Source organism: Sinocyclocheilus rhinocerous, unplaced genomic scaffold (genome assembly GCF_001515625.1).
Source record: "Sinocyclocheilus rhinocerous isolate Xijiao unplaced genomic scaffold, SAMN03320098_v1.1 scaffold306, whole genome shotgun sequence".
In the NCBI taxonomy this organism is placed as follows: Eukaryota; Metazoa; Chordata; class Actinopteri; order Cypriniformes; family Cyprinidae; genus Sinocyclocheilus; species Sinocyclocheilus rhinocerous.
Genome location: NW_015662161.1, coordinates 396,437 through 420,225, shown reverse-complemented (window position 1 = coordinate 420,225; position 23,789 = coordinate 396,437). Strand labels below are relative to the sequence as shown.

At 39.4% G+C, this 23,789-nt stretch overlaps 1 protein-coding gene across 1 annotated transcript in view; it reads left to right on the top strand.

Moving 5' to 3' along the window:
* The window catches only part of LOC107727489 (histone-lysine N-methyltransferase 2C-like), a 120,581-nt gene extending 99,690 nt beyond the window's left edge, over positions 1 to 20,891 (top strand). The window contains exons 44-61 of the mRNA XM_016537362.1: positions 1,123 to 2,694; positions 2,781 to 2,969; positions 4,698 to 4,862; positions 5,024 to 5,165; positions 5,284 to 5,425; positions 7,490 to 7,668; positions 7,777 to 7,913; positions 8,144 to 8,351; positions 9,483 to 9,622; positions 12,791 to 12,892; positions 13,003 to 14,158; positions 14,472 to 14,608; positions 14,701 to 14,831; positions 15,987 to 16,158; positions 16,681 to 16,797; positions 16,900 to 16,973; positions 18,571 to 18,679; positions 20,293 to 20,891. Coding sequence (XP_016392848.1) covers positions 1,123 to 2,694; positions 2,781 to 2,969; positions 4,698 to 4,862; positions 5,024 to 5,165; positions 5,284 to 5,425; positions 7,490 to 7,668; positions 7,777 to 7,913; positions 8,144 to 8,351; positions 9,483 to 9,622; positions 12,791 to 12,892; positions 13,003 to 14,158; positions 14,472 to 14,608; positions 14,701 to 14,831; positions 15,987 to 16,158; positions 16,681 to 16,797; positions 16,900 to 16,973; positions 18,571 to 18,679; positions 20,293 to 20,385 — 4,965 coding nt within the window. The 3' untranslated portion in view covers positions 20,386 to 20,891. The remainder of the gene's footprint in view (positions 1 to 1,122; positions 2,695 to 2,780; positions 2,970 to 4,697; positions 4,863 to 5,023; positions 5,166 to 5,283; positions 5,426 to 7,489; positions 7,669 to 7,776; positions 7,914 to 8,143; positions 8,352 to 9,482; positions 9,623 to 12,790; positions 12,893 to 13,002; positions 14,159 to 14,471; positions 14,609 to 14,700; positions 14,832 to 15,986; positions 16,159 to 16,680; positions 16,798 to 16,899; positions 16,974 to 18,570; positions 18,680 to 20,292) is intronic.
* The last annotated feature ends 2,898 nt before the right edge of the window (positions 20,892 to 23,789 follow it).

Genomic DNA, 23,789 nt, shown 5'->3' with positions numbered 1-23,789 from the left:
TTCATTAGTCCCAGTTATGATTTATGCGCAGTTGTTCACGGAAAAGTGAGCAAGACATGACAGTTAGGCTACAATATCATGATTATGGTTAAATAAGAAAAAAGACATCTAACCATCATAACCAAATTAGGCTACATTTATTTTCATATCAAATATCTCAATACACATAATTAGATATGACGTTAAGAACAACTTGTGTAGATTTTTTTAGTAAAAAGGCTTGACTGCTTCATTTCGGTGTATATTTGTATAATTTTACCATTTAATCAATCTTAGCATGCGTTAATTTTGTGTCGCTAGACGTTTGCCTATAAGGCTAAATTATGCCTAAGTCTTTCTTTGGCTTGCGCTCTGGAAGTTATCTGTTAATTCTGCTAAACTTTAATTAAAACTGAAACTATATAAAAACTAAATAAAAATGTGTTCACAAAATAAAAAATAAACTAAAACTAACAGCAATATTAATGAAACTAATAAAAACTAAACTGAATTTTATAGCAAATTTGAAAACGATATCAAAATAAAACTAATTTAAAAATTCAAAACTATAATAACCTTGATCTGTGGAAGGCATAGGACCATAAAATGTTTGTCCAATCATATCCCTCGGTCCGAGGGCTACGATAGGCTGTCCTACCTGCCTGTCAACGTATGTATTTGCATCCTTCCGCGCACCCTGTTCACGTAGACATGATACGTCATCAGCGTGAGAATGGAAGGCGTTATTATTGTGATATTATGACATGAGGTCATCTGACAGCGTTGCATTCAACCCTTCACCAACACTCTCTCATCGTTTCGCTGGTTAGCCTCTGGTCTGCCTGTGCGCAATCATGCGTTTTGGAGGAGGCGTGGCTTTGGAGACTGATTTTGCAGGGAGAGTGGGATCTTACGCTTTCAAAGCTAGCTTGCTGTTGCTAGCCTCTCCAAAATTGCCTACCCTACCTTTAATTCATACATACATTGTTTCAAAGATTCACCGCTATATATTAGAAAGACAAGGACATATTCCCTCAAACTTGGGGACATTTTCTTGTAATTGTCAAGGACATGTTTAAATGAATGGAAAAATACATGTAGTTGTAAATGTTTCAGTCCAATTTTTTCCTGTGCTTTTTCCAGATTCGCAAACAGCAGAAGGAGCATGCAGAGCTGATAGAGGAGTACAGGGTTAATCAGCAGCAACAAGGTAGCATGCAGCCTGCAATGATGCATGGAATGCCACCAATGCAGCCCCATGCTGGCATGATGCCAGTTGGGCCCCCAATGAACCAACCTATGATGGGTCCCATGATGCCCATTCGTCTCCACCCTGGCCAACCAGATGCAACTAGTGTGACCAACACAGCAGGTTGGCACCCTGGTGCACCTGTTCCCAGTGGAGCACCTCAAATGCCAGGAGTAATGCCCGCTCAAGTAGTGCAGGCACAGCCTACGCAGCCGGCAGTGGCAAGGCCCAGTCAGGGGCAGGCAGGTGGCGAGTCTTCTCACGTGAATTTCGACGATACCAACCCATTTAGTGAAGGCTTCCAGGAGCGTGAGCGCAAGGAGCGGCTACGGGAGCAGCAGGAGAGGCAAAGAGTGCAGCTTATGAAGGAGGTGGAAAGACAGAATGTGAAACACTGCATGGAGCAACAGCAAGTCCCTAACTGCCAAGATGGTACAATGAGGGCCTTGTCACAAATGCCTTTTTACAACCAGGAGCTACCGCAGGACTTCATGCAGCCACCCAGAATGCAGCAGCAGATGCAAGGTCCACCATTTCCACATCAGCAAGGCATGCAACCAGGGTTCGTTGGAGGACCATCCAGACCAATGATGGGTAACGGTCCATTCCCTCAGGAAATGGGACCGGGGTTTGTTTCTGAGAACCTAGCACCCCATGGGCCTAACTTTGTCCAGGCACAAGCTAGACCTCAGAGATATCCTGGGCCAAACATGATGCCTCAGAAACCAACTCAAGGGCATCAGTTCCCAATGGAGGGTCCCATGCCCTTGCCTCCGAACTTTCCAGGTCCCGGTCCGTCACTGATCCAGCTGTACTCCAACATCATTCCGGAGGAGAAGGGCAAGAAGAAAAGGAACCGCAAGAAGAAGAAAGATGATGATTGTGAGTCACTGAGAGCTCCTTCCACACCTCGCTCGGACCTGACAGCCCCATTAACACCCTGCGTCTCAGATACATCATCCACACCGACAAGGAACCCAATGGTCTTCGGCGACCATGAGTTCTGCGAGACGTCCCAGCCTGGATCGTCTACACCAGGCTCCATGAGCAGCCAGCTCCACTCTGAGCTGGAGCGCCAGCTTTCTGAAGGCAGCTGCGGTGGAGGGCCAGAGATGGCCATATGCCAACAGGAGATGCATGACAGGATCCTGTCCAACATCAAATTGGAGAAGGTGGAGGCGAGTGACTGCCATGGGCATAAAGGAATGGAGATGGAAATGGGACTAGGCATGGTCAAGGTAGAGGGAGAGAGGGAGGGAATGTTGCTTCATCCTGCGAGCCGAAGTCCAGCCAACAGCTCGAAAGGAGAAGCTGGGAATGAACTCCTCAAACACCTCCTGAAGAATAAGAGGACTCCACCTTCTGCACTGCCTCATCAGAGGTCTGAAGACAGTTTGAGGTCAGAGGAAGAGGGATCCATGGACTTCAAAGCTTTTCTGCGACAGAGCTCCATGGATAGCACTGGGGTGAGTGATTCAGGAGATATTGTCATCTCAAAACATGGGTATTTTTGAGCTCTTGTCTTGATGGTGTCATTTTTCCTTCCTCACAGACGTTCTCGGATTCAAACCACCCTGATTTCCCCGGACCATTTCTTCCAGAGGACAAGAAGAAACAGAGGAACAAGAGGGCACCCAAGAGCGGAGACAGACCAGCTCCCCGCTGTAAAAAGAGGAAGAAAGAGGAGGACGAGGATCAAGCAGTGTATTCCTCTGAGCCAGTAATGACCCAGTTAAAACAGGTACAATGAAAAATCCTTTTTATTTTCAGTCTAGGTCAGTCGTATGTACTTCCACGCCCGTCAGTAGGGCTTAAATATCTCTTCATAAACACCAAAGCAGAAATGTGGTCGTTATGAGTAATATTTTACTGCTCATCATTTAGCATTACTATATATTACTACATTACTATATATATATACTATATACAGGTCAAAATAACAGTTTTCTGTTTTAAAACATGTTATAGTTTTATTTATTCTATGGCAAAGTTGAATTTCACTCCAGTCTTCAGTGTCACATGATCCTTCAGAAATCATCGTGCTGCTCAAGAAACATTTCTTCTTATTATTATTATTATTATTATTAATGTTGAAAACAGTTGTACTGCTTAATATTTTCGTGAAAACTGTTAAATTTTTTGTCAGGATTTTTTGCTGAGTAGAAATTTCAAAAGAACAGCATTTATTTGAAATAGAAATCTTTTGTTACATTGTGTTTTTACTGTCACTTTTTATCAATTAAATGCATCCTTGCTAAATAAGAATATTAATTTATTTCTTTAAAAAAATAATAAATCGTTTAGCTATTAAACTTTCTTTTGAGGACGTTTAGATATTTTTATTGAGATATAAGACTAAATGCTAATTTTTTTTTTTTACAGTAATTTAAGACCTATCAGCAAATCCACTCAATGTTAGATATCATACACTTGTTGCATTGCTAAAACAATTTCTTGTTACACACAGGCACAGTAGTCTGGTACGTATGTTTGTCATAGCCACTTTGTCATGCAATATGAGAATGAGTCAAGCATGTTCTGCTTTTAATCACAGACATGATTACAGACAGTGTATCATCACAATAGAAATCACTGGCCAGAGGAGGATAGTGCTGTGAGACATTATGAACGCTCATCACATAAAAGAAAGTCACTGGTTTAGATAATGACCTCTATGATTGAGGAATCTGGGGTCGACACAGCAGTTTTAAAATGCTCCTGACTGAAGATTTCTCTGTCAAGAAGTTTTTAGGAATTTAACAGTTGTTGTTTTTGGTTTGTTTTGGAAAGAATGAATACTTTTACTCAGCAAGGACACATTAAATTGTTTTAAAGTGACAATAAAGACAGTTATATTGTTATAAAATATTTCTGTTTTCAACTTTGATAATAAGAAGAAATGTTTTTGGGCAGCAACTCAGCATATTAGAATTATTTCTGAAGGATCATGTGACACTGAAGACTGGAGTAAAGATAATTTTAAACTGTAATGATATTTCATAGTACAGTTTTACTCTAATTATTACTCAAAATACTCTTAATTTTACTCTAAAAAATAAATGCTGCCTTGGTGTTCATAAGAGACTTTTCAAAAACATTTAAAAATTAAATTATTTTTTCTGTACTTTTGAGATTGCACCCATATTTGGTTCAGTTTAACTAAATACTAAATTGATCAAATCAATTTAATACTATTTTAATATCATATTTAAATTTGTTTTAATTAAAGTATATTTTGTCTTTTATTATAATAGTAAATGTCTTCACTGTGAAATAAAAATTATAAAGAGTCTTAGCATAAGGTGTATCTCATACCTTATGCTCATCACATGAGAAGTTGTCAGTTTTCTGACAGGTTTCTTAATTACACTCAAATAGGACCTCTGTCTCTTCTAACGCTCTTCTAAGCATGACCTTTATCTCACATTTCCCATATGTCGTTCTTTGTCTCATTGTTTCACTGCACCAGCAGCTTTCTCTCTTGCCCCTAATGGAGCCTCTGGTGGGGGTGAACTTTGCCCATTTCATGCCCTATGGGGGCGGACAGCTGGACGGAGAGAGCCGTCTCTCGGGCACATTTGGGAGCGCCTCATTGGACGGTGTCTCTGACTATTACTCCCAGCTGATTTACAAGGTAATTAAGAGCAGCTAATAAAACACTCTGTGACTGTACATTTGCCTCTGAAGCTTTTTTATGACTTGCATCAAATCTCGTGACATCAGCAGTAAACTCCACTTATTAGATTTCATGTATGAGACATACAGATGGTCACTCGTATTTTTCTCTCTCTACAGCAGAATAATTTGAGCAACCCCCCCACACCTCCCGCCTCTCTTCCTCCGACTCCTCCTCCAGTGGCGCGCCAGAAGTTGCTCAATGGCTTTGCCACAACAGAGGAGCTGGCCAGCAAAGGTGGCGTCATTGTTGGCCATGATGGTGAGCAATTTATATCAATAGCCCAAAACAAAGATTAAAAAAAAAACATTTAGATCACAAAATGTAATAATATATTGGACAGTGGACACTAATGATTATAATTGTTGTGTTTCAACAGTCACCAAAGGGCTGCTTTCTCGACCGCTGCAGTTTAAGGCTGAGGAGGAGCTGCTAGCTCGAGCTCTGGCTCAGGGGCCCAAAACTGTGAATGTGCCGGCTTCTCTTCCCACCCCGCCTCATAACAACCAGGAAGAGCTCAGGTCAGTAGACAGATAACAGGAACTGGGATTACACTTCCCACTGATGTTTCTGTTATATCAAAGTATGTCATTCAAATGTGTATTTTCATTAACAGAGTAGAGTTACAATTGAAATTTGCTAAGTAGGGGTGTGCCCCTATACCGGTATAAATTTGTACATGATTAAAAAAAGTGTCATATCGCGCTATCAATGATATAGTGACGCGTTGGTGTGTTCGACTTGAAGCAGCGCTGCGCAGACTGATCGGTGTATGACATCAAAGTATCGTGAGAGCAGTTCTAGAGCATATTTGAGCGCACACTCTTACCTTCAAAAATAGGCGAGGCACATATCTTTAGCGAAGCAGCGTGGAGAGCCACTTCTGGGACACTTTTGAAACGTGCCACAGCTCCGCTGGTGTAAACACAAGCATTGACTAGAGTGGCCGCGTCGGAGCCGTAACGCGCCGCAGATGCGTGCAGTGTTAATAAAGGGTAAGTCACTCTCGCGGTATTTTGACGTCATACACCGATCGGTCTGCTTCAAGTCGAACACATAGCTGCTGCTGCCACCTTATGACAATAGATTTACACTTCAAATTAGGTAATCTGTCATCGATGACAGTAGCTCATTGGAAAAGGATGGAAAATGCCCTTCATTTTGTTTGCACTAATAAATGCTGCTGCCTGCCAGCTGCAATCACCAATAAAACGTTGTTCCATGTTTTGTTTTTTCTATATCGTCATAAATATCATTATCGCAAATATTCTTGAAATATCGTGATATAATTTTGAGGCTATATCGCCCACCCCTTTTGCTAAGTTCTAGAGGTACTAGCAGTAATGAAATGACCAGGGGGACTGGAGTAATGGCTAATGAAAATTTAAGCTTTGCCATCACATGAATAAATACTATTTTAAAATATATTAGAATAAAAAGCAGTTATTTACAATATTTCACAATACTATTTTTCTGTTTTTTTTTTTATTGAAAACAGAATACTTTTGAACAGTAGTGTACATACCCCCCCCCTTTTAAATACCTTTTTTAAGAATTAAAGTAACTTTTATGATGCTAGTAAATATTATCATCACTGTAAATTATTTTTTAAATATTATAAAAGAGTCTTAGCATTAGGTATGAGACGTGCAATGGTCAGGTTTCTGAGAGGTTTCTTAATTACACTCAGAAAGGACCTCAGAAGTTAATTCCTTAAAATAAAGGGTTGATTCCTCAGTTAGGGGAAGCTTTCTGTACTCTAAGATGATTTTATAGATAATTATCTAATTTTAAAGGATATAATATAATTACTTTTTAAGATTTCTCTACTTTTAGCTTATCTCCTACCAAGACTTCCCTCTATAATACAGTACATTTATAGCGTTAAACCAGTAATTGTACTGCCACACTAGAGTGATAGTTTGAAGATTTTGTTTTACATGATTATTTTAAAAGTAGGTTTGTTAGGTGTTGTTATCAAACATTATTGTCTAACTGATTTATTTAAAAATGTATCACCTGAATGTATTTTAGAATTTTTGTCTAGTGTACGTCTGGAATGTCTTTTATACACTTTTTTAAAATTGTATACCTTGTATAATTTATTCAGAGATCGCCATGAAAATAGCCTTGATGCTGGCATGGCGTTAAAAAAGTGAATAAATAATAATAATAATCAAACATCATTTGTTTATTTTTTATGAATTCAAACTGAATTGACTGCTAAATAACTTGCGTTCAAGGCCAAACTCAAACCCAACTCTTTTTTTGCAAAAACACACAATATTTAAAAAATGTCATCATTACTCTAAAATCCACTTTAAGGTTGATCAAGGCCTTGTTCAGACCTTTATTCCAGAGCAAATGCTTTAACACAGAAGAAACCCTTTTGAAGAAGTTTCATTATTTTGGAACATTCAAAAGCGCCCCAACAGAAGAATCCCCATAGTATGTGCATATATGTAATGGAAACAAAATATCAGGTGGACAGTACTTCACTGAAAAGGGATTGTATTTTCTAACCATTCGTCTATTTTTCAACTTCTCAGCTAAAATGTAAAAATGTATTTCGCTTGTACACACAGGGGACAGGAGCAATGTGAAGACCGAGACACCCCAGACAGCTTCATCCCGTCTTCTTCCCCAGAGAGTGTCGTTGGCATGGAGATCAGCCGCTATCCTGATCTCTCATTGGTCAAGGAGGAACCTCCTTCTCCAGCCCTGTCTCCAGTAATTCCAATGTTTCCTGTCTTTAGGGGCAAAGGTAACGAACTCCTTCAATTTTGTGCCTACACTTACATTCTAAATGTTCTGGGTGACCACAGTGGATTCGTTTTTTTCATCCGTTTGGTTTATTCCACTTGTGTTGTAGGCTCAGAGGTCAGATTACGAGAGGTCAAGATGGAGCCTTCATCAGTGTTCTTCGGCTCTCCATTTGGATCAGTGCAAAATGGTTCCAACACTGGGCTGGTGTCCATCGCCATCACACTGAAGCCAGCAGCTGCGGGGGTGAGAAACAGTGATCACTTTTTGCACGACTGCAGAGGATTTGTCTTGTTTGACAGCACAAGAACATGGAAGTACAGCCATTTCCCTGCTACAGAATGAGCGTACACAAAATTTGACAGATAATTTAAATTCATTGTACAAGCAGTCAGTGCAAACGCAGTGAGCGGAAATAGAATAAATAGCTAGATTTAATATCTAAACCCCTCACGTTCTTCACTGTGGTCTTTCAGAACATCACTGACGTTGTTGCAGCCATTGCTGACCTGATCCATGTGAAGATCCCCAGCAGCTACGAGGTCAGCAGTGGCCCAGGAGGAACTATGGGGGCCATCAAGACCTCAGTGGATCCACAGCATATGACCTCTGCCCTTCATGAGCCGAACGGACTACGAGCCACACAGCAAGCACCACAGCAGCTACAGCACAACCTTAACAAAAGTGAGGAACGCTTGCTTGTCTTTGTCTTGGTATATATGTCTTTGTCTTTGTTCAAACAGTAATACTGTGAAGTATTATTACAATTTGAATTGTTTAGTTTCTATTTAAATATGTATTTTAAAATGTAATTTATTCCTGTGATCAAAGCTGAAATCTCAGCATCATTACTCCTGTCATCAGTGTCACATGATCCTTCAGAAATCATTTTTATACGAGTTGCTGCTCAAGAAACATTCCTTATTATCAGTGTTGAAGACCGTTGTGGAAACCATGATTTTTAAGCAAGATTTTAGCAGAACTCTTTGATGAATAGAAGGTTCAAAAGAATAGTATTTATTTGAAATAGAAATCTTTGTAACATTATGAGTGCGTCTACTGTTGCTTTTGATCAAATGAATGCATTCTTGCTGAATAAAATTTAAATTTCTTCCAAAAACCTTACTGACCCCATACTTTTAAACGGCAGTGTATATACATTCAAAAAAATCAAAACCAAAGAAATATTTTATCTTTATATATAATATATAAAGTACTTTTGTTACATTATATCTGACAATGATGGGACGGAAATGAGTAGGTGGGTGAATGAATGACTAAATATACATTTTATGGTGCATTATACATATATGTCGTATTTTTGGCTATTGCTACAAATATACCCCAGCGACTTAAGACTGGTTTTGTGGTCCAGGGTCACATATGTGAATACAGCAGTACAATTAGCCTGATTGGTAGACAGTTGCATGCAGCCTGTTTACACAAATACAGTTATAGGATAGCAATCAGGAATTGTTTATCCATCACTTGTTAACTGTGCAATATTGTGTCTGTGTCTGGCTGAGTTGCTGATGGAAAATCACTATTGATTTTGTGAACGATTGGAGAAGCTACTTAAACACAGTAGTGATCTTGGCCTGAACTCTATCCTGTTGAAGTCTGCCCATCTGTGTCAGATACTCACTTAATGAATGTACTGAATCACATTAAAAGTTTCAATTCAAGATTACATCGCATTCATCACAGGGAAATGACACAGCTCTCTAGTACCGTTGTGTAATTGCCGTTTTTACGCTAATCAGAGCAGGTAGGAGAAACCTTTTCTGTTTATTGACAACTGTGGATATCTTTCAGGTCTTGTTGGTGGTAGAGAGTGGGATAAGAAGGGACAGGAAAGCCCAGGACCAAAGCAACAATGGTGTCAACACTGTAAAGTGGTTGTCCTTGGCAATGGTGTGAGGAAAATGACCAAAGATGAGCAGGGCAAAGTACAGGTATGAATATGTTATTTTGTTTTGCTCTTAGTGTTTTCAAAAGTCATTCGAAACCCATTTTATTTCTAAACATCTGACATATTTGCAAGTGAAATGTAGGTTGGGACTTTATTTTATTGATTAGATCATTGTGGACATTGCATCGTGAGCGGAATGCGGACACGCAAAATATAATTTGGTTTTATCATTTCGGGTGTGCGCCAAAATGGTTAAATGCGCACAAAAATATGTCAAAATGCCCACCTTTGCCAGTACTCACGTTACATCTAAGGTGAACGTAAACAGTTAGGAGAAAATAGAATTTGTGTAAGTATATATATATATATATATATATATATATATAGGAGTACGTTAGGTCTTAAAGTGACAGCAGCCTAATAAACTTGCTGCTGTCTGTCATTAATGTTAAAAAGACTACAACAGAAAAAGAGAAATCACCATTTTTTGTAATGTTAATAAAAATCAATGTATGCTTCATTCATACAGTGTTGTATTTTACATTTGATTAGATTTCAAGATTAATTTCAGATTACATTCCAGGGCTCAATATTAAGGATATTTTCTACTGGCCCGGTCCGGTCAGTGTTTCAACTTTTTACTTGCCCTGCCAACATTTAGAGCAATAAAGAAACATGGATGAATGGAAAGTAAAGAGTGTGACATGGCTGATTTTAAAAGGAGTTATTAAAAGAGAAAATCACTCACTGCTGTTGACCAATTAATTTTTGTAGCTTTAATAAAAAACAATATTTCATTCATACAGTGTTGTATTTTACATTTGATTAGATTTCAAGATTAATTTCAGATTACATTCCAGGGCTCAATATTAAGGATATTTTCTACTGGCCCGGTCCGGTCAGTGTTTCAACTTTTTACTTCCCCTGCCAACATTTTCACTGGCCCTGCCACAAAAAATAAAATAGTTGCTGTTATCATTGTTTTTGATCTATGTTATCTTGTATTCCAGTAAATAAGTTTATATGACACCAATATTTTAGATACCAATTCAATTGTACAATTCTCGATTTCAATTTTGATACCACAGCAAACCCCACTAGCTATAAATAAATATAAAGTTCAAACATTATTAAAGACAAGTGAACAGCCAATAAATAAGAACACATGAACAAATTCAAATGCACAATTCAATATAGGCCTATAGCACAAAAATAGAAATGAAATTACGATTTATGTTTTTAGATGTTCAGGTACAGAAATTGAAAAATCACATAAAATTACATTTGCATATTCTTCACTCTGCACCTTTATTTTTCATAGCCATTTGAGATTAGAGGCAACCACTGCATTTTAATCATGAATCGATCAAAACAAAAATGTGCAATCTTTGATTTATATTAGACTGTATAATTTCAAAATCTGAAGCAAAAACAGAATGGTCTGACTTTATTTAGCTTTGTAAAATTATGTTGCATAAATCATTGCACGAAACAGAAACAGCAGACAGGCTGAGTGAGACGCAATTTCACTCTCTGCCAACAGGTGGCACTTAACAGCAATAATACAGCGTTTCCTTGGTTACCACTGTTAAACAGAGCAGCTCTGCACGTATTAACACTAATTTAAATGCGTTATATGGAGACAAGATGAGAAGAAAACACCATAAGGAAGCGAAATCAGACGCGCTCGTTTTCTCAGACGCTTGCAGAAAAAGGCTTACCAAAACGAAGTCACTGGGTTCATCTTTTTCATGTTTCCTTGGTTGGTAGATGCACCGGGGACCTGATTATAGCACTTAAAAATTGGAAAAGTCAGATTTTCATGATATGTCACCTTTAATGAAAACAACCAGTTCCCCTCAGAAACACATTCATATAAAATTCAATATTTGGATTTTCTTCCTATATTTCGCGCATCGTGAACAGTGATCTTGTTCTGCCTGCTACAGTATTTTCTCCTCTTTGCGTCCGTCTTCAACATCTCTGGCCTCTGTTAGTGGCCGTTTACAGACTAATTATAATAATAACGTAATATTTCCACACAAATGGCACTTTGGAAAATGATTGCAGTGCGGTTTGTGTGCAAGCACAGAACAGAAGATAGTCTGAAATAAAACAAAAAATGTCCGGTCGACTCTGTATAAATTACACCGCGTACATAATTATTAGGCAGTAAGTGAAGGTTTTAGGAGCTCATTTTAGTCAAATGAGCTCCTAAAACTTACTGCCAGATTCTGGAAGATACATTCTTCAAACAGTGGTACAAGAGCATGTGGTGCTGGTCCTTCAAGAGTCACTCAAAACTTTCAAAACTGTCCATAAAGCCTATAAAAAATAAGTCTTAATGTATTTCACAATACTTCAGCATGTTATTCTTATTAAGTGAGGGTCATTTTTTAGGATTATTTTACCTAAAAATTGTCTTTTCTTCTCCACCTGTTTTTCTCTGACCCCGCTGTCCCAGTGAGCATTTTGCTGTCCAGTGGTCATGTCTTAATTTTGCAATTTCTGTATTGCATTAGTTTTGAATATTTCTCATGGGGATTTAATCATTTTAAATAATAATACTAATAATACTTTAAATAATAGTTAAACCTCTTTTTTGGCTCATTTTATCTGTAAAAAAAAACATGCCTAATAATTCACTTCCAGCCTTCATGGACAATTATATATCACTTATAAAGGATTAAATACAAAATTAATAGTAGTTATTAAGATTGATGTGGTTTGGAATTGGTAAAATGTGCTTGGAAAAAAAAATATGATCAGAATATCAACGTGCCTAATAAATATGCATGCGGTGTAAATATAGATCAATCATTGTTAAATCTACAAAAAAAAGTTACTTGGCAAGACAGGTATTTTGACAGGCTACTTTTGTATGTATTTACCCATTCAGGCGACTCACGCGTGTCAGAGACGCGGCTGTCTGTGTGCACGCTGTTCACACTAGTTATTACGGTTTAATGTTTAGTTACTTCCAAATTAGTCTTAAAAACCAACGTTAAAAATAATCGTCATGAGATCATGGAACGTGATCCTACCTGAAAATATTACGATATGATACTTTTGACATATTGCCCACCCCTAGACTGCATAGATGACAGCAGGAAAGTCATTTCAGAAGCAAAGCAAGTTACATTATTACATTTGAGATTAAAGAAAGAAAAGACAAGCATTTTTAAACCTGATGTCGTCTGATTTCTCCCAGAAGTCTCGGTTATGTTCGGATGCTGGTTTGGTGTTCTGCAGTCATAGCTGTCTCATTCTACACTCATCCTCCTCTCAGTCCAATGGGAACGCTGACACCAAGGTTTGTTTTCTCTGTCATAATCCATATGCAAACAGCGTGGTTGTTGATGGATAATTTGCTCTTGATTACGCATGATTAATTTTGTGCATGTTTCTGTGTTGCATTTCCAGGCATCTGTTGCTCTACTTCCTGAAAGTGCTTCGCGACAGTGTCCCTCTAAAGTCCAGCACCAGTACAGCAACAACATGTCCTCGCTAGACGTCCACTGCCTGGCCCAACTCCAGCCCAAACCGTCCCCTCCCTCTCCGAACCTTCACATGGCTTTCACCCCAGCCGAGGCAGCTCAAGCGATCAAGATGGAATCCAAACCTGAAAGCATATCAGAAAGTCATCTTAAAGTGATGGTAAAGCTTACGCCGCGTTCCCAGAGCCACATGGAAGACAAACCATGGCATCACGGCAAACGGTGGAGAGGCCTGCGCTGGCGAAAATGGACGGTACACATTACGATACCAAAAGCTGCCACCCAAACATCTGAATCGGAAGTTGAGGAGCTTTTGCAGCAGCTCAACTCATCTCTGCGACCGTGCTCAACCACTCGAGACTGGCGCCGCTGCTGTTTCTGCCAACAGATAGGCGATGGGATGACAGATGGCCCTGCCAGGCTGCTCAACTTGAACTTGGACACCTGGGTGCACCTCAACTGTGCCCTCTGGTCCTCGGAGGTCTATGAGACGCAAGCCGGTGCCCTAATCAACGTGGAATTGGCGCGCCAGCGAGGGCAAACGGTGGTTTGTGCGTTCTGTCAGCGCTTAGGTGCCACCAGTGGCTGCCATCGGCTGCGCTGCCTCAACATCTACCACTTCACCTGCGCCCTGCAGGCTGGCTGTACGTTTTTCAAGGATAAGACAATGCTGTGCCACCAGCACCGGCCGCGAGGATCTGGCGCCGCTGCTGGGTTGCACTTAGAACAGCAGCTTCGCTGCTTCTCCGTGTTCCGCCGCGTGTTTGTGCAGCGCGATGAGCTGCGACAGTTAGCGGCGGCCGTGCAGCAGCCTGAACGCGGCCATACTTTCCGAGTGGGCAGTTTGCTTTTCCATTCAATGGGTCAGCTGCCACCTGCCCTGCTGCCCACGTTTCATTCATCCACGGCCATCTTTCCACCTGGCTACGAGGCGAGCCGGCTCTACTGGAGCATGCGGCACGGCCAGAAGCGCTGCCGGTACGTCTGCTCTGTGGAAGAGCATGAGGGGCGTCCCGAATTCAGCATCCGTGTCATTGAGCAGGGCTACGAGGATCTGGTGCTGACTGACACCACTGCTAAAGGTACAGCTGCCGCAGTCTCCACTGGATTAATTAAATCACATATGCTGATATAAAAGCTGACAGGGTTCCCATAGGTATTTTAAAAAGTCTTAAATTCACTTTGATCAAATTTACAGTCATAAAAAGTCTTAAATATTTTAAGTGGTATAACAGTCTTAATTATCATTTTAAAAGGCCTTGAATTATGGCCACTATGCCATATCATTTCAATTTCAGTGTGATTGTGTAGCTCTCATTTAAACCAGTTAAAGATAATCTTACCAGTCCTAGCTGACAGCGACATGATGTTTTTTTATTTGTTTGTGTGCTCTAGGAGTCTGGGACAAGGTTCTTGGGCCCGTGGCCGAGAGGAGGGCTGAGACAGGCATGCTGAGACTCTTCCCCATCTATCTGAAGGGAGAGGACCTGTTTGGGCTCACCATCTCAGCAGTCACCCGCATTGCTGAATCAGTAAGTACAATCAACCTTAGTATCACTCAATGCATATTGTAGAATGAGATGTTCAGTTATGTGCAGTTCGTTGATTTGTCACTGTATTGTAGCTGCCGGGTGTGGAGGCGTGCTCGAGGTATCGATTCCGTTATGGACATAATCCCATGTTGGTGCTTCCACTGTCCATGAATCCATCTGGCTGCGCTCGTTCTGAGTTGCAGACGTACCCCCATCATGAGAGGTCAGTAGCTGAATATTGTAAAAACAGTATTTCAGTATTGTGAAAAATTAAGGTGTGGTCACATCAACAAAATTGCAGCGAAATTGCTTGTGCAAAATCAGTTTCTGCTGGTCTTAATTTGACCCTCTTCAAATGAATGCTTTAAAAGGTCTTAAAGTGTAGCAGAAAGTGTTGATTAAAGTTGTGGCATTAAATGTTGCATGCACTGCAAAGAATAAATATCTTCATCAGTATTTTTGTCTTGTTTTTTAGTTCAAATACCTAAACATATTTAAGTCAAGATACACTTACTTGAGATGCAAAATGAAGATTGTTAAAGCCTTGTTTTCTGATAAATTGAATGAAATTGAGCTGATTTTTCTGACCCCATCGGCAGATTTGTTCTTGTTTTAATTGTAACACTTCATTTTAATAAATTTCTCAGATTACAAGACTTTCTTGTTTTGTCATTTTGTTTATTTTCAAATAGTTATATAATATTGTCCTATCCTAACAAACCATACATCAGTGGAAAGCTTATTTATTCAGCTTTCAGATGATGTATAAATCTCAATTTCGAGAAATTGACCCTTATGACTGGTTTTGTGGTCCAGGGTCATATTTGCACTTGAAAACAAGACAAAAATACAGAGGAAGAACATCATGTTTTTGCACTGTGACCAGAAGACACAGTAAAAGTTATTTCCGTATTCCTATTTTTGCTTGTAAAATTGATTTAAATATGAATTGAGGAATGGTTTGAAGTTGTGTTTTCAAACTGTTGCTAATACATCTAGATGTATTATGTAGATGGTGATAGTTCATGTAGATGAACTCTAGACATTTACATTTAGAGAACACATTGATGTATTGTTCCCTTCGATTTATTACTTAAATTGGTCTTAAAATTGTTCTTAAATTTACCTTCATAAAACCTGCAGAAACCCTGAAAAACAGGTCCATTGTCATTGTAAATAGCATAGGCAAATTTGAGTCAATATGAGCACAATCTGTGTGAGGAACTTGAGGGCAAAAAAGGGCACGGGTGAAAAATTCCCTCGTGCAGATATCAGTCATATTTTAGGGGTGGACATGCAAATTTGCTGCTTATTCCTATTGAAATGAGGAACAGAAATAATGTTTTCTTTCTCTGTTTCTGTCATTGTCTCCTCACAGGCTGAAGATCCTCTCCGCGTGGTCCAGAACATCTCACTGCATCCAGAACTCAACGGAGGTGGTGAGGGGATCATCTCACAGCAAGCACTTTGTGCACTCTAAGTCATCTCAGTACCGAAGGCTGACCAGCGACTGGAAGACAAACGTGTATCTGGCACACTCTCGCATCCAGGTGAGTCCATGCACACAAGCCGCTTCGTGAAGAGCAACATGTTTGATCATCTCACCGGTCTGATCCATATTGCCAAAAGCTGACTGAAATGGCCATGTTCAATCAGACTGACTGAAAAGGAAATGTTTGAAGGGATTCAGATAGGCCTTGAAATACTCGGTGTGCCTCGAGTGACTACAGTTTCTGTCATTCCTCTAAGAGCATCTTAATGAAAAAAATGTCTCTTTTAAGCCTGTGTTATTGGCATTCCTCCCTCTGGCACGGTTGTGTGGTCATCTAAAAGAGCCACAGCTGATCAAGTGTCACTTCCAGTTCCCTGCCGTGCTTTTTAAAACCACACAGGCATAAAAACAGCTAAATCACTGAGACATACCTGATGTCTCATTCTGTCAGCTGTACAAACCTGTGTCTATTAATTGAAGCTGTGTAGAATGCACTGTACATCTGTGTGTGTGTGTGTGTGTGAGCGAGCGAGCGCTAGCCTTGGGTGTGGTGCATGTCTAATGTGTCTTGTGTCTGCAGGGTCTTGGGCTGTTTGCAGCACGTGACATTGAGAAGCAGACCATGGTGATTGAATACATGGGGGATATTCTGCGCGCTGAGGTGGCCATGAGGAAAGAGCTGCTGTACAAGGCTAAGGTAAAGCTCGCTCAGCCACTGAGGGAACAACGCTGGGAATAACGTTAGCTTGACTTGCTGTCGAAATGCGTTTGTCTAAATCTGTGTGGTTTTCTCCAACAGAACCGCCCAGCGTACATGTTCCGCATCTACGGCGAGCGAGTTATCGATGCAACCCGGTCTGGAAGCCCTGCAAGGTAAGAAATGAACTTAGCTTCTCATATCAGCTTTCAAATGTGTACATTACTTAATAATGCATTATGGGCAATGTCAAATCTGACATTGTTATCTTTTCTATATTTTACACAATTCTGAGCACAATGCTGAACATCTGTGAACTGCTTTAGGATTACTATTTAAGATACTCTACTGTTCAGAAGTTTGGGGTTTTTGAAAGAAGTCTCTTATGCTCACCAAGGCTACATTTTTTTTTTTTTATATATATAAAAAATGTCTATTAATTGAAGCTGTGTAGAATGCACTGTACATCTGTGTGTGTGTGTGTGTGTGAGCGAGCGAGCGCTAGCCTTGGGTGTGGTGCATGTCTAATGTGTCTTGTGTCTGCAGGGTCTTGGGCTGTTTGCAGCACGTGACATTGAGAAGCAGACCATGGTGATTGAATACATGGGGGATATTCTGCGCGCTGAGGTGGCCATGAGGAAAGAGCTGCTGTACAAGGCTAAGGTAAAGCTCGCTCAGCCACTGAGGGAACAACGCTGGGAATAACGTTAGCTTGACTTGCTGTCGAAATGCGTTTGTCTAAATCTGTGTGGTTTTCTCCAACAGAACCGCCCAGCGTACATGTTCCGCATCTACGGCGAGCGAGTTATCGATGCAACCCGGTCTGGAAGCCCTGCAAGGTAAGAAATGAACTTAGCTTCTCATATCAGCTTTCAAATGTGTACATTACTTAATAATGCATTATGGGCAATGTCAAATCTGACATTGTTATCTTTTCTATATTTTACACAATTCTGAGCACAATGCTGAACATCTGTGAACTGCTTTAGGATTACTATTTAAGATACTCTACTGTTCAGAAGTTTGGGGTTTTTGAAAGAAGTCTCTTATGCTCACCAAGGCTACATTTTTTTTTTTTTTATAAAAAATGCAGTAAAAACTGTGATATTGTGAAATATTATTTAAATTTAATATAATTTATATCTATATTAATATATATTTAAAATGTAATTTATTCCTGTGGTGCAAAGCTGAATTTCCTGCAGCCATTACTTCAGTCTTCAGTGTCACATGATCCTTCAGAAATGCTCAGTTTTTTCTTATTATCAATGTTGAAAACAGTTGTGCTGCGTAATGTTTTTTGTGGAAAGTGTGATTCATATTTTTAGTATTCATTTTTTTTAAATACTGCCCCCAAACTTTTGAACAGTAGTGTATCAGGACAAACCCCCCAAAATGTTAAACTTAAACTTTATCCCACACTGGTTGTGCTATGGAAATTAATGATACCTCGTTAATGATACCCCTGCTTTTGCTTTTCTATGAAATTTGAATTACAATTTTATAAGGCTGTGCAAAAAATCTAATGCGATTTTCATGTAGTAAATGCCGCTCCATCTGAAAGCACGTGCTGGAGATTTACTACTAATCAGCAGAAGCGGCTTTACTGACGAGATGCGCATGAAAATCGCATTCGATTTTTTGCACAGCCCTACAATTTTATATGGTTAATGGCATTGTGTTTGAAAAAAATTGCTGCTGAAAAGTTCAAAGTGAGCTCTAGGAAATACGTAGTAATGAAATTAATTAATTTGAATTAAATTTATCCCGTAGGTACATCAATCATTCATGCTCACCAAACTGTGTGGCTGAGGTTGTGACGTTTGAGCGGGGCCACAAGATCATCATCAGTGCCGCCCGCAGGATCGAGAGGGGAGAAGAGGTAAGGAAAGAGGGAATTCATTAAGAATGAACTGCACAACTGAAAGTGACATTCATTTTTATGCACCCTAAACGAAATATGCACATCAGGTAACAGTGCAAACATACCTGAAAAATGAGCATTGGAATGCACTAGGGTTGGGCCGATAGACCGATGGCTGATAGACATCATGATGTTGAGCCGGCATCGTGATACCCCCCGCAATCCGCCGCATCCCAATACCGTGTTCGGAAAGAAAATGACGTGTATACGAAACCCCTAAAGGGAATAAATACGAGATGGGAAGAAAATATATATTTCAATATTTTCTTTCACAGTTATATCATTGGGTAATTATACTACATATACAGTATATTTCGGGCATCAGGGAGCCGCTATTATACCGGACATTGAAACTGCGCTTTTGAATGCACAATCACTTTTTAGTTTCGCTTTCACTTTCGAGATTCGCGATCACACGTGCTCTGTTTATACTATGGAACAGCAGTACTTACCACACATTTTACAAGATTAGATGTTTGTCAGTGGTGCTGAGGATCTGCAAATCATTCGCCATCGTCCTCAGTCATCTCTCCTTACTCTGTTTATGTGGTAAGTAGGGCTGTGCAATTAATCGCATGCGATTGTCATGCGCATCTCGTCAGTAAAGCCGGTCCCGTGATTAGTAGTAAATCGCCATCACCTGCTTTCAGATGGAGCGGCATGCACTACACAGAGCCGTAGTTCACTGACAATTAGGCAATATCGCGATCATAATCGCAGATGAATCGCATTCAATTATGAACGCGATATCGCCTAGCCGACCAACACCAAAGCGACCGTTGAAAATCATTTGAAATTTGTGTCAGCACGTCATAAATAGAACGCGGCAGCAGTTTACTGTCGGGAATTTGTCGTGTCGCGCCGCATCCAGTGTACACAGCATCACTGATTATAATGAGTTCTATACACAGATCTATATATAATGAATCTCTATTATAGATCAGTGGTTCTATAGTATTTTGTCGCACCGCTCGCGTCCGGTGTAGACATGGTGTTAGGAATAGTTATTTATTTTCCGTGCCTTATAAGGATTGACGCTTCGGGCTCAACCCCCTACTCCAACGCCAGCACCATGTGATGATGTCATTATGTCAGATTCAGTTAGACCTATTGGACTGCGCCATCTAGAGTTTCATGACAGAATTTTGGATATATCAGCTGATATTAGAGATTTTATATATATATATATATATATATATATCTGGCACTCATTTAAAGGAGTAATCCACCCAAAAATTAACAATAGAACAATAAAGATTTTTAGCTGAAACCGTGGTTCTTGGTGAAAAAAAAATTGTATACAAGTTGATTTTTAAAACAATAATTGAATAATACTGTTAAATGACAGTACCGGCCTTCCTACATACTATACTCTGACTGTTCAACATCACTCTGATCCAGACAGCTGAAACAGCACTTTAAAGTGCTCTCGACTACATCGCATAATGCTCTTTTTGATCATATGGCGAAATACTGAATAAGGGCAGATTTTTGAAGTGTCTGCTGTCATAAGAACTAGTGCAGTGCTTCTGGTTTGAAATTTGAACCACCTCTGAATGATTTTGTTGCAGCTCTGCTACGATTACAAGCTCACCCCGGTTGCAGATCAGAGCAAGATCCCATGTCACTGTGGAGCCGCCAACTGCCGCAAGTGGATAAACTAACAAGGAGTGACACCAACAACTCTGAGGTGCCAATTTACCAGAGGAGATGTGCAAAGAGGAAACAGCCCATCCTGGAAGTTGTCGTAACGGGCGATCATTTTTTTAATGTGCAAAACTAAGAGGAAAACACAACGCGAGAATACAGCATTGTGTGAGAGCCATTCGTATCATTTCTTGACTTGAAAGGAAAAGGTTCTGTTATGTGCATGTGCCATGAGTCTGTGTGTGTCTGTGTTTGTCAGCTCGAATGCGTGTGCGTCACACGGGGCAGATTTCACCAGCGAATGAGGACGGAGAATGAGCACGAGCACTGTGCCGGGTATTGCCTTATAGGTTGATGGAGGGGCAGGCCCATCTGTATGACGAGATCTGTAGAGACCGAACCGTAGAAATCAATGTAGAACATCACTGAATGGAGAATGTACGGAATTGACTTCCGCAAGGGAAAAAAAACATGTTGCACTAAAAAAAAGAAAACAAAAAAGAAACAGAAAACAAAATGAACTCACAAAAAAAAAAAAAAATAAAAAAACTTGATTCCGCCAGTTTTAAGTGCACAGCATAAATCAGTAAACTGATTTACAGTATTTTAAACCAGTACATGAGAGTTGTTATTGGTCATTAGGATTAAGTCATTCTCAGATTTGGTTCTTAGGTTAAGTCACTGAAAATACTAAACTGATATTATTTAAGTACTTTAAACTATTAGCCATTAATTGCATTAAAAAAAAATGAACTCAAAAAAAAAAAAAAAAATCAAAATACTTGATTCCATGAGTCAGTTTTATCCTAGATATCTCTCTCATTGTTTAGTGTAAGAAAATAAAGGTGTTTTGTATTTATTACTGTGTGAGTGAATGAATGGGCTTATTTTTAAAAGCGGTTTTATGCCGATCAATAGGAAGCCCGACTGCGATTCTTGCACGCAGTTTGAGATTCTGTTACATCTGTAAATACCGTGTAAATATAGAGAAATATCGGAATGATTGACCAAATACTACCTTATTCACTACCTTATTCATATTGATGTTCAGATATTTTAGATGTGCCGTTTTGTTTTGCTTTTTCTCCTTTCTTTTCCTCTTCGGAATTATTTAACAAAGACACATCATGATACCACGTGTACACGTATAATTACGAAACTGTACAGAATTACAAAGGTGATTTCACAAGAAAAGTATTTTCTCTGTGCTTAGGATGTGGCATTTGTAGTGACTTTGTGGTTTATACATTATTGCTGACCATTTTGTTGGTTTTCATTTCATTTTATTCCATTTTATGTTACGGATAGCAGCGACACGGAATTCAAAATCTAGTAAACCAGGTGGGATTGTAGATGTAGGGATAACTGTGAAATGAACTTTAAACCTCACAAACCGATTCCGAGATCACAAGCGTAACCTGAGAACAGGCACAAGTAGATCATGCTCATTTTTTTTTTATAAAGGCTGTCGTATGGATTTTATAAACCTGCAATGTCGTTGTGCAAGAACGAGAAGTTGTTCGATTGAGAAGCTTGCTTGTTGGAGACGGTATGAGCGGGAATCGGTGGGAAAGAAGGGTCAACGTAACTCTGAAAATGATGTACATATGAAAAACATATGCTTGTATTAGTTTTATTGATTGAAGTGAAGCATCTGTTAAGAGAGCGCTATTCATTTTGTAGCCAAAAACAGTTTTTCACATTTCACATGCCTTGTTATTTCAATTTGGGAGTTTCTGTGTGCACAATTTCACGTTGAAAATGGACAGTTTAGACTTTGTATTGTACTGGGCATGAATTTTTTCAAAAGAGTCAGTTGTATATATTTTTTCTCAATGAACAGCTGTAACAAAATTGTTTCATGGATATTTTCCTTGTCTTGTAAAATACATCAATTTCCTAGTGTTTTTTCTTTTCTTTTCTTTTCTTTTGCTCTGTATAGTAGTCTAAATTGTTTTGGAAACTGAAGCTTTTTTGAAGTACACAGAGCGATATAGGGTTTGGTATTTGAGGAATTGAATTTACATTTACAAAAAAATAATAAAATATTTTACATCATTAATTGATGCACAACTTCTTTTTCTTCTGGTAATGTGTTGCTATTTTTGAAGTTATACTTGAAGAAACATTACGACTATTTCAGTGTTGTTTCAGAATGTTAAATATGAAAAATGCTTGAAATTTCATTCCTTCGGTTAAGATTTTAGGTGATGCGTTGTTTTACTCTGTTCTCTAAAGACATTTTCACACCAAATGGCACATGAAAAACATTTGGAAACAATACTATTTTACATTTGAAATATTTAACCCTAGATTATTCTAAACCTGGGTAGAGGGAATCCTGGTCACGCTTCACACTTCTCATAATTTACCCGGGGTTAATTAATCCTGAATTTTTATAAAAGGACGTTTAACATTACATTCTTAAACCTTGGGCTAACCATAGATAACCTATGGGGTTAACGTTCTTATTTGCATATTTGCAGTGTCAGTGTCATTGATTGGACGAGTGGGGCACGTGACCCGTTTACATAACGGCTCTGGCATTGCGCATCCTCTATTGCAGACTGTACTGTCAAGGTTTTCCTGAAGGAACTTTTCGGACTACAAAGGTAAGAATAAACGTCTCTTTTTATTCCAATTGATGCGTTTTCAGTTACCACTTGCTATTTTCTCCCTCAAACAATCATTTATACAACACACAGTGCTTTTCTGTGACTGTCAAAAAAAAGTGAATATGAGGCACACAATTTACCTGTCGCAGGGAGCATGATAACATAGCTGATTTTGACAGTTGACTGGAAATGACTGACCTGGCTTAACTAAAACCAGAAAGTAACAATGCATATAGTCAATTTACCCTTCGCAAAGACTTGCCCCCCTTATTTATATTTGCTACGTCCAACAAGTCATACCCTCTCATGCCATACATCATGTTTTCATGGAGTGAAAAATACATTGCTGAGAAACTAACAACGCACGGACAGACAAGACAGCAGGTTACTTTCAGATGTGGGTAGAGTATCCAAAAACTGGACAAGTAAAAGTATACATAGACATCATGTGTGTGTGTGTGTGTGTGAGAGCTGTTGAAGCTCTCTACCACCAGATCCTCCTGTCAACCCTATTGGCAAAGGGCGTCTCAGGAACCACACTCCAGTGGTTTGAGTCTTATCTCTCAGATAGGTCCTTTAAGGTATCTTGGAGAGGTGAGGTGTCCAAGTCACAACATCTAGCTACTGGGGTGCCTCAGGGCTCACTCCTTGGACCACTTTTCTTCTGTCTACATTCTACATGGCATCACTAGGTTCTGTCATTCAGAAACATGGCTTTTCATATCACTGCTATGACACTCAACTCTACCTTTCATTGCATCCTGATAATCTGACGATAGCAGCTCACGTCTCAGCATGTCTAACAG